At 41.9% G+C, this 15,157-nt stretch overlaps 1 protein-coding gene across 1 annotated transcript in view; it reads right to left on the reverse strand.

The window, feature by feature from the left end:
• Positions 1–15,157, reverse strand: part of RAB4A (RAB4A, member RAS oncogene family) — a 34,893-nt gene that overhangs the window by 10,282 nt on the left and 9,454 nt on the right. Inside the window, exons 2-5 of the mRNA XM_012660350.1 lie at positions 9,275–9,355; positions 7,106–7,220; positions 1,257–1,319; positions 329–483 (exon numbers count right to left, since the gene is read on the reverse strand). Of these exons, the coding sequence (XP_012515804.1) occupies positions 329–483; positions 1,257–1,319; positions 7,106–7,220; positions 9,275–9,355 (414 nt within the window). The remainder of the gene's footprint in view (positions 1–328; positions 484–1,256; positions 1,320–7,105; positions 7,221–9,274; positions 9,356–15,157) is intronic.

A 15,157-nucleotide genomic window follows, 5' to 3' on the forward strand; every position in this document is an offset into this window, starting at 1 on the left:
TGTGTGTGTGTGTCTGTCTCCGCCCCCCAATATATATATAAATAAATAAATTTCACTTTAACCCAAGCTAATATTCAAAGATCTAATACTAAAAAGTCATTACAGAATGTTAAGAGATTTACTTTTATCATCATAGTAACTTTTGTAGGCAGAATGCAATATACTGAAACTATACTAAATAAGTCTAAATTTATAGTAAAAACAATCTCAAATTCTACATTTCCTAAATATAACCTTGAAACTCCAACAGATGTTTTAAATTCAAAGAAATGCTATTACCCCCCAAATCTGCCATTTGCAAAATAGTAAGAGATAAAAGGTCACTTGCCATTTTCTTGAGCAAATCTGGAGGCTTCTAAGAACGTAACTTCGCGATCTGCATCCAGGTCCTTCTTGTTTCCACAGAGGATGATCACAATGTTCTGACTCGCTAGCATTCTGGCATCTGTTAACCAATTAGTAAGCGCATTGTAGGTTTCTCGGCTGCGTAATATAAGATTGTGAAAATAATACATGTATTTTATAAAACCAGCAACTCTTTCCAGTCATTCTCACTACTCACACTGCTTTTCAACATTTCAGGGTAATGGCAACAACACCTTTAAGGTAACTCAAATAACCTGCACTGTCCAATACAGTAGGCACCAGCCACATGTGGCTACTGAGCACTTGAAATGTGGCCAGAGCAACTGAGGAACTAAATTTTTTATTTTATTTTTGTTTAAATTGCCATATGTAACTAATAGCTACAATATGAGAGCTTCACGTTAACCTCCAATAACCTCACAAGGATGACATGATTATTATCACCTTCATCTACAGACCAAGGAACCAAGGTCCAGGCGGCTGAAGTACCTTGCCTGGTGAGGCCACCCAGCTAGTAACGGGACCAGGACTGGAATCCAGGCAATCTCAGCCCAGAGTAATTCACTTCTAAGAACTCACCACACAGAAAGCTCTGTGAACCTTAAGGAAAGTGTCCAAGCATCACGTTAAGAAATGTAATGAAACATGAAGAATAGCTTTATCTACCTAAAACCTTATAAACACGTTTCTCTACGTGATAAAGTAGTGGTGGGGGCTTGTTCCAAGACCTCTAAGATCCCAGATGAAAGGGGTAAGGGGCTTCCTAGGTGACAGCCATACTGCCTGCCCTGGACACACAAAGCACACACAGCACAGAGGGCACCTTGCCAAGGCCGGCCTTTGGGACACGGCACCGAGCGGCCTCCGCCACCCTGGGGAGCTGGCATTACCTGGTGATGTCGTAGACAAGGAGAGCCCCGGCTGCACCTCTGTAATAACTTCTTGTCACAGACCTGGAAGAGTGACACTGGCTTTACTTTCAACCAGCTGAGACCCTTACTACTAAATACCATCTTCCCACGAAAAACACCCACGTTTGCTTTGTAAACCACAACACAGGGCCAGACATTTCAAAATAGATATGATCCAAAGACACTGAACATATGTGTGAGAGTTACGCTGTCTGAAACCACATCACAGAAACGACAGGGAGGTGGGGAGGTTGGCCTGGGACAGTGGGATGTTCCCTCAGAGCCGATGCAGCTCTGTGAGTGGATCTCCCGAGACTCCTGAGGAGGGCGAGGCATCTGCAGGCAGAAGGGAGCCATGGCCAAGCCTAGACAGGATCCCCGAACTCCCCCTCCACCTAGGGAAAAGGGACGGCCTCAGATGGGAACAGCCTCATCTCCCAGCCAGGATCCAGTCGCCACTGTCTGTCGCTAGACAGGAGATCGAGCCCCGCACACCTTGCCCTGCTCACATTCAGACTGTTCTCTCTTTCAGTAACACGCTTTCTCCCCTGCATTATCAATCTCTCCCCCTTTGCTATATGTTTTTTCTAGGAGCGAAATAAAGTTGGCCCTGGCACCTCCCATCCTAAAACACCAAACCAAAAACATGCTGCACGGTCCTTTCAGTTACTATCCCTCCGTTCGCTCTTCTCCACACCCGGAGTTCTCAGACTTGCCTTCACCCCCGACCTGGCATCTGCCTCTGACACTCCCCGAAGCAGCCTGCCAAGGTCCCCCAGCGCCGTGCACCCAAAACTAGTGGGCACTTTTGTCCTCATCCACCCCTGCCTCTGCGCCCCGCCATCTCCTGGTCTCGCTCCTGTTGTTGGCTATCCCCGCCCCAGTGCTGGACCCATCTTCAATCTGCCCTGCTGGGACTGCAGCTCCGCTGCGGTGGGTCCTGGGCTTTCTTTCCTAGTAACATTCGACTCAAATTTTATCTCCAGGTCAGACTGCTTCCCTGAGGTCCCACTGATGCCCCACACGGCCATGAGACTGCCTGATAAACACATCAAACTTAACATTTACAAGACAGAATTCCTTTTGGTCCCTCCCTCCAGGCCCATGCTGGCCTAGGAAGGGGCATCACCCCCAACCCAGGTTCCAAAGCAAATCATCCCCACGTTTATCCTCGACTCCTTTTTGTCCATCTCCACGTTCGATCCGCCAGCCAAGTCCTGTCTCTCACACGTCACACATCCTGTTCCGGGCACGCCTCCCCCTTTTCACCTGCACTGTCTGCATCCGACCACTGCCAGGCCTCTGCCCGGACGCTGCAGTCGCCTAGCAGCTACCCTCTGCCACGCAGGCCTCAGTCCTTCTCCAGGACAGCCCAAGTGCTCAAAGCCAGCCCTGTGCTCAGGCCATGCCCCCGCCCACTGTGCCAGGCCCCCCGTCCCAGGCCCCCCGTCCCACTCTTCCCTGCTCCCAGTCCCTCCACCGGTCTGGGCTCGTCACAAGGCTGGTTTTCCTTGTCCTTTGGGTCTCATCAAACACCATCTCCTCAGTGAGGTTACCCAAGCAGGATCCCACCCTCCACCTCCTGTGCTGTCCCCTCTGCTGCACTCGTCCCACTTGGCAACACGTTGGTTTTGTGTGTTTCCACCTTGGCTGTTTGCCCCCTCCAGCAGGCGGGGCTCCGCGTCTCGCTCACCGGAGTATCCTGGTGCTGGCGCAGGGCCCAGGGCACCACTAGGTAATCACTAAACACCCCCACGATGTTGGCAGAATAAAAAATAACTGCAGCATAATAATCATAAAAAAAGAAACATTTGGGGTCTTTGTCCCAGGTTCTGGGCACAGAGCTCCCAGAACCTCTGTGACTTTCTTAGAGATAAGAATGTTTTTTGTAGCTAATGAGTCGACTGGGGGATGGTGTCCAGGGAGCCGACCTGTGATGAGAGGGTTAGAACTTCCAGCCCCACCCCAGACCTCTGGGGAGGAAGAGGAGCTGGAGACTGAGTTGACCAACCAGGCCTGTGCAATGAAGCCTCCACAGAAACCCAAAAGGAGGTGGTTCAGAGCGCCTCCGGGTTGGTGAACACATGGAGGTCCTGGAAGGCAGTGCCCCGAGAGGGCACGGAAGCTCTGTGTTCCCACCACGCCTTGCCCTGGGCATCTCTTCCATGGCTGTTCCTGCACTGATTCCTATGTAACAAACCGGCAAGTGTAAGTAGAAGTGTTTCCCTGAGGTCTGTGAGTCGTTACAGTGAATTCTCAAACCTAAAGGGTGTGTGTGTGTGTGGGGGGGTGCTGTGGGTACTGCCCAATTTGTAGATGGCCAGGCAGAAGTGCAGGCATCCTGGCTCCCCATTTGTGACTGACTAGCATCTGTAGTAGGGGGACAGTCTTGTGGGACTGAGTCCTTAACCTGTAGGGTCTTTGTTAACTCTCATGGTATCAGAATTGAGTTTAGTGTTTGGACATTCAGCTGGTGTCAGAGAATCAAAAGGGCTGGTGTGAAGGAAACCCTTCACACTTGGCGTCAGGAAAAGAAGACACCACAGAAAGGAACAGTGCCTGCCCTTGGGGAATAAAGAAAACTGTGGACTTGCAGGAAACAAACAAAACTACTCATTACTACTTGCTACTTGGAAAAGGGCACTACCCTTAAATTCCAAGGCAGGCATGCCACGCGAAGCTTCCCCTTTCTACTTCTCGACTGCTGCCCCGGGGGGCACAGGTTTTCAGAACTGGAAGCCTGGCAGTGGGCCGTGAGGAGTGGACCTCGGCAGCCTGTGAGGGTGGAGGAGGAAGGCCGTGCTTCCCACACACAGAAAGAGGCAGCTCTTCTCTTTCGGCACAGCAGGCACCTAGATAAGCTATATTACATCTCCTTCTTAAAAATTTATTCTAGAATTTATTTTACAACACTACTTTATTTATTTTATTTTTCTGAAGAGAGAAAGGAGAAGTTTACTAATTTGCCGGCAAATGAGGTGGTTGGCAGACTCCTGTCTTAAAGTACCAATGTCCTCACAACACTGTCTTTTGACATAAGGATTCTTATATAAGTTATTCAGGTATGTAAATTTAAGGATTTAAGAATACTTCTTTGAGGTGTTAAAATTTTCTGCAAAAGTAATTTCAACCAATGTAACACATGTATGTAGTTTTAAAGCAAAATGTTACTAAAAGTCTTGAAATGAAACACAGCCACCTCCTTCTTCGTTTCTCCCGGGAGGCCTCTCCCCTGAGGTGAGCACTCTCCTTCAGGTATGTGATTCTTTCTCTTCAATTGACTAAGTCATTTAAAGAAAACATATTGAGCCCGTAATGTGCTAGACACTATTTTGGGCATAGAAAAAACAAACGAATAAAAACCACAAAAACCTCTACTCTCTTACAGTTTTCTTTCTTCTGGTATTTGCGTCCTTATTTCTACAGATGCTTAGGGAACTATGTGAGTTATTAGAGCTTATTGCTTCTCTGCTTTGCTAGGAGTCTTAGCCCACTTACAGACAGCCTTCCTTCCTGTCCCCTCTCATCTTCCAGGAAGGCAGCACTGCCACACCCTGACTGCCATCTCGGTCTTCCTCCACTGTCCCTGAGACCTGTGCTGTTCTCCTGGGCTGGGTCCCCCTGCTGGCTTCATGGTCCTCTATCTGCGCTCACACCGGTGAAGTATATCCTTCTGAACTTTCTAAGAAAGTACATTTCAAAGAAAGATAACCTTTGTTTCCTCCCCATTCTTGCATATTAGAAGGTATTCAGATTTTATTCTCACACTTATAGTTTAGCTAAGATTAGAATTTTAGGTTGAAAAACATTTTTTGCACTGAGTTTTGAAGGCAATGTGTCTAATTTGTTTTAGCTTCCAATGTTGCTGCTGAATGGAATTGCCAATGCAATCCCAATTTCCAGTACTTTATATGTGACTGCTTTTCCCTCTTGGAACCTTTTTAGATCTTTACTTCATCCCTGGAGTTCTGAAATTTCACATGACATGCCCAGGTCTGGACTTTTTCTCCACTCATTTGTATTTGCCAATCAATCTGGAATCTCATTCCTTCAGGGAATAGTTTTCCTCTATTGTTTCCTCTGCTCTTCTCTCTTCTGGAACTCCTAATATGCAGGCATTACACCTCCTGGATTAATTCTGTGGGATTCTTTGTGTTGTCTCTTTCACTTGTCACCTTGAGTTTCTTGTTTTACTTTCTGGGAGATCACTACCTTGCTTGAAATATTATTCTGGTTGATCTTTTAAAATATCATTTGTTATTATGATGTACTTGAATGCAATCTCTGCTCTTATTTCTCAGAATACTGTAGTTTTTTTAGTGTATTTTTTTCTGTTTTCTGAAAGTTCCAGCTCTTACTTTGGGCTTTTTCTTTATTATAGAAACTTTTCTTCAAATTTCTGCCTAATTATTTATATTAAGAGCAGGGAATGAAAAAGTCTAAAAGCAGCTCTTTATGTCTGCGCGGAGCTGGTGGGCTTGGAGGACTTCACTGTCAGATGATTGGATGGAGACTGTTTTCCTGGGAAACCAAAATGTCAATATCTTCAAGCCTTTCCTTTTGGGTTATTCATTTTTCTACAGATAAGAATCCTGTCTCCTGCCCGGGATGGATATACCTGGCTACCAGCAACTAGGGGAGAGGTGGGAGAAGAGGGATAGGGTTCAGAGACTTTCACTTAACTTTCCTCTTTTCAGACCTCAACCCCTCCCTGCATCCTGTGCTGTGTCTTATGACCTTCAGTCTAGACCCTATTTCAACTTAGAGACTGAACCTTTAATTCTGAATTCTGCATGTGCATAAGCACTTTTACCCTCCGCCCCCACTCCAGAACTTGATGCTTCCAAATCCTGACCTTTTCTGGGACTCAGCAGGAAGAAATGGCTTCCTCCATTCCAGGAGTTAAGATGGAGCTCCCTCTGCTGTAAGTTAGTCACTGCACCATCCACTTCCTATCTTTAATGTGTTTTTGAAACCTGTCAATCATAATTGTGTACTCTCCCCATTTTGGCCTTTTTGAGTAAATGCTATTTCAGTTGTTTTATAGTCATTTCAGTGGGGTTCAGAGAGGCGAAGACATAAATGCCTGATTGAATCTACCATGTTTAATCAGCGCTTCCAGAAGAATGACTGTGATTAAAGATGGTTAAAATACTTTAGAAGCAATTATTGAGCATTTAATATATAATATATACCCAACTTTAATTAAGCAAAATGTTTATAGTGGGCTGAGTTTTATTTCACTGAATTTTGAAATGATGGATATCTGTTCTGACTTTGTGCATCAGTGCAAAAAACAACTAAAATACTAAATGTATAACCTCATTTGCAGTGATCTGAAGTCATCGTTCTGAGCATCAATTGTGATTGTACTGTAATAAAAGGGTGGAGGAAAGACTATTTTGTGGAGTGTGTATCGACCACCAGAACATGCTCTAGTTAACACAAAACAAAACAAAACCCTCACAAGAGGTTTTTCAAAATTCTTCTTTAAAACTGAAATACAGAAAAAAAACTGTCTGCACCATTAGTTTGCCTTGATTGGAATCTAAAAGCATACTGTAGAATACACAGTGCCACATCCTCCTGAGAATGATGTTCTAAACTATGACGCACTCTGAGATTCTACTATGTTCTCTAGTAAATCAATGGTGCATGGAGCTAAACTGAATTTTAGCTGTCTTATCAATCAGTTTCCAGAGGTGACGTTTCTGAAATCAGTACAAGGAGGTGGGGGGTTAGGAGAGGATCTTAACCTTATATATTGAGAAAATATAATTATTTCAAATGAAATATTCAAATATTTTTTAAGTTAGAGAAAACGCTACCTGAATCGTTCTTGTCCTGCTGTGTCCCATATTTGTAACTTTACATATTTACCACCAACATTTATTATCTTTGAACCAAATTCCACTCCTATTGTATGATTTGAGTCATCTTTGACTAAAAAAGAAAAACAAGAACAAGATATTTAATTTTAGAACATTAAGGTAATAGGCTTATAGACTGAAACAAGTAACACTAAAGTCAAGGGTTATGTCAATGGAAAATGGAAATTGCTTTAGCCATTCATTTCTCAGACAGGTCACTGATAAAAAGCATTCACTGTTTTAAATACAATACACACAGTCCCTACTCTCAAAGAGATAATAAAGCTTTTTCTGGAAATTCCTAAACAAATCATACATTTGAAAGTTTAGGCTTGGAGATGGCCATGCAATATCAGAACCATATCCAGCTGGGCACTATTAAGGTGCTCACAGATGGTGACTATCTAAATACCAGCATACTATTCAGAAGGGCATTATGCCCAGGGACAGGTGTGGAACTCAGTTGGTAATGAGGTGGTGATAGTTTCGACTACTGTATTTGAATAGATAAATATTCTAAAAAAATAAAAGTAAAAGGAAGGAAAAGCATTGTAGCCCACAAAGGAAATATGGTAAGACACCAAAGATTGAGGAAAAAATTGAACCAAAAAAATCCCTCAAATAAACCTAAAAACCAAAACTCTATGCATACTACAGATGTTAGAATTTTCATTAATTTTAGTGTTACATGGCAATAATTTGGAAAGAATTTGTTGGAGAAATCAATACTAACTGTTTGAATGGCCAGGAGACAGGCAAAATAAGTATTTTGCTAAACCCAGCGAGAATACACTGTTTGCAAAAGAAAATTTCTGTGATGATGAAAGGATAAACTAAAATCAAATATCAGGGCTATACAGTCCATTAACTAATTTATATTTTTTAACTGTAGAACAAAATCTAATTGTTCCAGAAATCAGGGATGCCACTTGGCAATTGGATTTGTTGTTTTCTGGAGAATGGGGTGATGGCTGGTTGCACTGGCTATGCCAGTCTGTCTCACGCCCAGACAGTACAGAGCTAGCATGGGAATCCCAGTAGGAGTAAGCTACCAGGCTAAACACCGGGCAAAAGCCTTCAAAAAGCCATAAATAAAGGCCAGGAGCACCCTGATTACAACACGGCCATGAGAGAAATAACATCAGACCTTCCCATCTGTGGGAGGAGCTGGGGAGGACCCTACGGGGGAGCTCTCCTCCGAGGAGAGAATGAGTACATAAACTTGGTACCCGGCCCAGTATCTTCTGGGATATTCTTTTCTAAGGCCGTACAATGCAAAATCGTGGCAACTTGCAAAGAAACCTGGACCACTCAGTGAAGGAATACTTGTTAAATTCAGTAAGGACTGGTTCTGTGACTAACCCACGCTGGGTCCAAGTCACTAAACAGAGGTATGCACAGGTAGCTCGTGCATACTTGCTTAAGATGCACTTCATTAAATTACTTCTATTTTTGAACCTTTGTCAGACTGCCATTAAATAAATAGGTCTTTCTCCGCAATTCTTTCCATTATTAAAAAAGCGCTATTTGTTTTAAGGGCCTTTCAAACCTACAGTCTTCTACAATCTTCCAAGGTCTCACAGTTTGGAATACAAAGTTCAACTTCCCTTACCAAAGCAGTGAGAGTCGATGGCAAAGACAGCTGTGTGGTCAAGAGCCTGCAGTCACAAGGTGACTACGCAAGAGCACACACCAACCTCTCTGAACCTGCTTCCTGGCCTGCAAAGCAGTACTGATGACAGTAACTCCCTTGACTACTGGCCACAGTGAGGACCAAATGCTAGTATTTTACTCACGGTGTCCGCGTAGGGCATCTCTGGCCACTCCGTCAGGAAACGGGATCCCTGTTGGAGAATCTCTCTGCCATTCTTCCTATCCTCATATTATCTTTTAGCATCAGGAAAACTTACAGCATGAGTAACTATACACTGAACCATTACTAAATAGAAATGCTCACAGTAAAAACTCAGTCACATTACTAAAAGTTTAATAATACAACCTCTTAAAGTACTTTCAAATTACGGCTTTTATCCTCTGGAAAAAAAAATCAGAGTTTAGCTGCAAATGAATCTGAGCAAGAGAGCACTCTCAGAAGACATGCACGAAAGAATGACTGATGTCACTTACATTTTTTTTCAATAAACTGATGAAGTAAGCAAGATTTGCCAGTTCCTGCATTTCCAATAACCAAGAACTTAAACAAAAAATCTGCAAGACAAAAAGAGACTATGAAAAATAACTTCAAAATGGGTACTGTGAATTTAGTCTTAGGCTATGATCATAAGATTTAATGAAATCTTAGCTGTTAATATAACAAAAAAAGAGGTAACTAAGTATCTTGTGAAATGACAATAAAATCTTCACTTACCTTTTTACACTTAAGCATTTTGCTATTTGGCTTACATGCTAATTCAGTGGGTTTCCAAACTCTGCTTTCTGGACAATTTCTTTTGAAGTTGGAAGTTTAAAAACTCTTGTAATCAATAAAACTTGCTCCTTTGCTAGCCACTATTCAAAGAAATATACATACTCAGTTGCAAGGAAAATTCGTCTAGAAATTTTAAGTGTTTTTTTGTACAAAAGAATAAGCCTGGTAGAATCAGAGGAGTCCACTTCTTTCTTTTTATAAATGGGTATTTCTAACCCTGGGTGACAAAGCAAGATCCTGTCTCTTAAAAAAAAAAATAACAGATATGAGTTTCACCTGCACTTGCAGATTTGTATGGTCTTGCTTCTATTCCTTCACCAATAACTTGCGGCCTGTGGGAAGGACAGCTTAATCCACATTGGGGTCAGTATTTCAAGGGTAAAATCTGTCTGGTTCAATGTAGAGAGTGCTCTTCATTTCTTCTTTACATAGAGTAGTATATTTAATTTGGGGTATTATTTTCCATGAAATGGACTTAAAGGATTTCCAAAATGGAATTTGTTAATTAGCATGATGTAGCATCAGTAGCCCCCTACTGCCCTTGGTTAAGTCACTTCACTTTTTCTGGTTAGCAAAGAACTTTAGTTCTGCTTAATACAGGAACTTAAGCGTTTAGGAGCAGAACACCAACTCCCTCTCCCTCCCTTTCACTCCACTGCTGAGTCCACCCCTCACCCATGATCCTGACTCACCACTGCTAACCCCCACTGCTGCCCAACTCATTTTGTGGGCCTGGAACATCCTGCTCCATAGTCCTGGCTCCCTTGTTCGCACCCCCTTTTCCAGACCAAACACTCCCTATCTTTGGCTACCCTCCCTCCCCAAATTAAGCTACAATAGTCTGTTTCTTTCCTGACATTTGGCCTAGCCCTGTCACTTTGGGACAGTGTCTGGCTCTGTTGCCCAGGCTAGAATGCAGTGATTCACTGCAACCTCAAACTCCTGGGCTCAAGCGATCCTCCTGCCTCAGCCTCCTGAGAAGCTGGGATTACAGGTGTATGCCATCACACCTAGCTAATGTTTTTTTATTTTTTGTAGGGGTGGGGGTGGGGTCTTGCTATGTTGTTCAGGCTGTTCTTGAATTCCTGACTTCAAGCAATCCTCCTGCCTTGGCCTCCCAAAGTGCTGGGATTTCAGGCATGAGCCACTGTGCCCTGCCTGTTTCTTAAGAACTATATTCATCATCACTCAGAGGTGAAGCCTATTCAACTTCTCATGATATTCAGATGGTTACAGGCAATTAAACTCAAAGAATAGTGCTATTAGAATTACATCGGCAGTTAAAAATGCCAATAGTTTTATGTTTCTCACCGCATGTTTTAAAAGCACGCTATACCAATGTTCATAGCAGCATTACACACAATAGGCAAAAGGTTTACTGAGGGATGAATGGATAAACAAAATGTGGTATATACACACAGTGGAATATTATTCAGCCCTAAAAAGGAAAGAAATTCTGACACATGCTACAACATGGGTGAACCTTGAAGACACTGTACTAAGTGAAATAAGCCAGTCACAAAAAGACAAATACTTAACTGAGAGTCAAATTCATAGAGACACAAAGGAGAATTGTGGTTGCCAGGAGCAGGGGGAGGGGGAGTGGAAAATTGTTGTCTAATGGGTATGAGTAGCAGTTTGGAAGGTGAAAAAGCTCTAGAGGTGGATGGTGGTGATGTTTGTACAACAATGTGAATGTACTTAATGCCAATGAACTGTACACATAAAATGCAAATTTTATGTTACCTATATTTTGCCATAATAAAAATAAACAAACAAATAAATAATGCATGCCAGCTTAATCATTTTCATTGAATACTTTTACAACCCAAGAAATTGAAGGGAAAATGGTTAAGCTTGCCAGGCTAAAAAGAATATTGGAATTTCTGAGTCTTGTTCAATATCCCCTTCTATTTAAGAAATAAAGCCCAATACATTGTATAAGTTGTAAAGGGAAGAAGAAAATCGGGTAAAGAAGCTGGTAATATGTAGGCAATAGTAAGTCTTAAAAGAGAAAAAGAACCATGTATAACACAGTTTAAAGATTCAAATGTTTCTGCACATAGGTACATAGAAAAAGGAATTTCACAAATCCATGTAATCCTGGAACTTAAACTATTCATATAGCTAAGCATGGACTTTAAGAAATATTTGTTCCAGGCTGGGCATGGTGGCTCATGCCTGTAATCCTAGCACTCTGGGAGGTTGAGGCAGGAGGACTGCTTGAGCTCAGGAGTTTGAGACCAGCCTGAGCAAGAGTGAGACCCCGTCTCTACTAAAAATAGAAAAAATAAGCCAGGCATCATGGCGCCTGCCTATAGTCCCAGCCACTCAGGAGGCTGAGGCAGAAGGATTGCTTGAGCCCAGGAGTTTGAGGTTGCTGTGAGCTAGGGTGATGCCACAGCACTCTAGCCTGGGTGACAGAGCAAGACTGTCTCATTAAAAAAAAAAAAAAAAGTCATCATTTTCTGCTATGGCAATTTTGTTTAAATATACTTTATTATACTTACTATCCAGATTGCATCATAGTCTCAACTAGCCAAAGGGTAATATGTCAATTGAACTATACCTTGCTGGACAAAAGATATATAATTTCCATATTTACAAATATTTAATTCCTCCAACAAACATTTCATATTCTGAATTTTGTAGCTCAGTGGTCCCCAACCTTTTTGTCACCAAGGACCCGTTTCACGGAAGACAATTTTTCCATGGATGGGGTGGATATGGTTTCGGATGATTTAAGAGCATTACATTCATTGCGCACTTTATTTCTATTATTATTACATTGTAATACATAATAATTATACAACTCACCATAATGCAACCTCTCTGCTAATGATAATCTGTATTCGTAAAACACAAAAAAGAAAAGAACCACCTGATAAAGTATCTTCAATATGATCAATAGCATAATCATGGTAAAAAAAAAAAGGAATAGGATGTCTTTAAAGAATTAATAGATTTCTAATAATAGAATCTAGAATATCCAGAAATAAAAATTACAGTAATTAAAATTAATTACTCAATGGATAGGTCAGAAAGTAAAGTGGGCCAGATTGAGGAGAGAATTAGTGAACTAGAATAGCGACTGGAGGAAATGAGCAGGCAGCAATATAGAGAGTTGACAGAACGTATGAAAGAGAATTTAAGAGATGTGGAGGATTGAAAGAAAGGGTCTAACATAGGTCTAAAAGGCATTTTAGAATTAAAAAAAAAACAGGGAGAATGGGGGTAGAGAGACATATTAAAAGAATTAATGGCTGAAAATTTTATAGAATGAAAATTAAAGGATTAGAATACAAAATAACTTTGAACCATTTGAATAAACAAGAATAAATCCACACATAAACACATAATTGTGAAACTGCAGACCAAAGACAAAGGCTGTAAAAGCAATTAAAAAGAAAGGAAAAATTCCCTACAAAGAAAGTCAGTGTCTAGACACCAAAGGTCAGAAGCAATGGGGTCCCCTATGCACAGGCTGGGGGACGGGGGTCACGAAAACAACCTAATGTAGCATTTGATGTACAAAAAACTACCCTTAATGCCAAGGTAGAAGATGGAGGAGAAGTACTTTTCCCTATTTCTCTCATTAAGTACAACTAAAAACCCTAGACATTGTGTGTGTGTGTGTGTGTGTGTGTGTGTGTGTGTGTGTGTACTATAGAGAGGTGAAGACAGAACATATGAAGGAGAAGGTAAGAGATGTGGCGGATTGCACATACAGATAAAAAGACGACGCTGCAAGGTAGAGAGAAAAAGGCAGATGGGCCAGGGACTTCAGGGCCTGAGGAATGACACAGCGGTGAGTTCCCTGGGTTTTCCTTTTGCTTCATATATCCCAGACTTGAAGCAGAACAAGCTGGCAACCTAGAAATGCCAATGGGTACAGACGAAAAAAGTCCCAACAAAAGCCTGCTCCCTCCAGAAGCTATAGGACCAGGAAAGGGGCAGCCGAACAAGAGAGAAAACTCTTACACAATAACCACTCTCCTCCAGCCAAGCACAGCAAAAACTATGGCCCACGCCAGTCAAGGCCAAATGGGGAGCTTAAACTTCCACCCTTGCAAGGCTTTAACAAGGCATACCAATACCCCCACAGAGCGGGTGTCAGAGAAGACCAAAGCTGGGACTTTCTGCTGACTGGGTGATGAGTTCTTCTCCTGTCCCTGCTACTGTGTCAGTGGAGATCACGGGGAAAGGGCACTAGAACATTTTCCTCCCCACCCAGCAGTAACAAGGAGACTTCCTCTCATGTGTCAGTGGAAGCCGAGTGAGGAATCTGGACTTCTACCCTCACTTGGTAGTGATGAGGGAGGACCCAAGACAGGAAGCCAGTTAAAAAAGCTAAAAAAGATCTAAGTCTTGTAATACAAAAATGTCAGGTGTCAGTTGAAAATCCCTTATCATACCAAGAACCAGGAAGCTCTCAAAATGAAAGAAAAAAAGATAATCAATAGATTCCAACATCAAGTTGACAGAAATGTTAGAATTACCTGACAAAGATTTTAAAGCAGCTACCATAAAAAAATGCATCAACAAGCAATACAAACATGCTTGAAACAAATGAAAAATTAGAAATCTTCAGCAAAGACACAAGATTTAAAGAGGAACCAAATAGAAATTTTAGAATTGAAAAATAAAACAATCAAAATAAAAAGCTCAGACCAGGCATGGTGGCTCACGCCTATAATCCTAGCACTCTGGAAGGCAGACGCAGGAGGATCGCTCAAGGTAAGGAGTTCGAGACCAGCCTGAACAAGAGCGAGACCCTGCCTCTACTAAAAAAATAGAAAGAAATTAGTTGGACAACTAAAAATATATAGAAAAAAATTAGCTGGGCACGGTGGCGCATGCCTGTAGTCCCAGCTACTCGGGAGGCTGAGGCAGAAGGATTGCTTGAGCCCAGGAGTTTGAGGTTGCTGTGAGCTAGGCTGACGCCACGGCACTCTAGCCCAGGCAACAGAGTGAGACTGTGTCTCAAAAAAAAAAAAAATAAATAAAATTAAATTAAAAAAAAATAAAAAGCTCAGTGGATAGGCTCAACAGCAGAATGAAAGGGACAGAGGAAAGAATCAGTGAACTAGATGACAAAATGATAGAAAGTATCCAACCTGAACAATAAAGAGAAAAAAGACTAAAATAAATAAACATAGCCTTAGGGACCTACCAGACAGTAATAAAAGATCTAACGTTTGTGTCACTGGAGTCCTGTAAGGAGAGGAGAAAGAGAATGGGACCAAAAAAAAAGCATTCAAAGAAATAACAGCTGAAAACTTCTTAAATCTGGTAAGAGATATAAAACTACAGATTTAAAAAACTAAATCAACCCTAAACGGGATAAGCAGCCAGAGAGAAATGATAGATGCCCTATCTATAGGGGAAAAACAATCCAAATGACAGCAGATTTCTCATCAGAAACCATGGTGGCCAGAAGGGAATGATGCAGTATTTTTCAAGTGCTGAAAGAAAAACAAAAAACAACAAAAAAATGCTCTCAACCCAGGATCCTCCATCCAGTAAAAATATCCTTCTGGAATAAAGGGTAAATCAAGAAATTCTCAGATTAAAAAAATTAA

This window comes from Propithecus coquereli, unplaced genomic scaffold, assembly GCF_000956105.1.
Source record: "Propithecus coquereli isolate 6110/MARCELLA unplaced genomic scaffold, Pcoq_1.0 Scaffold66, whole genome shotgun sequence".
Classification (NCBI taxonomy): Eukaryota; Metazoa; Chordata; class Mammalia; order Primates; family Indriidae; genus Propithecus; species Propithecus coquereli.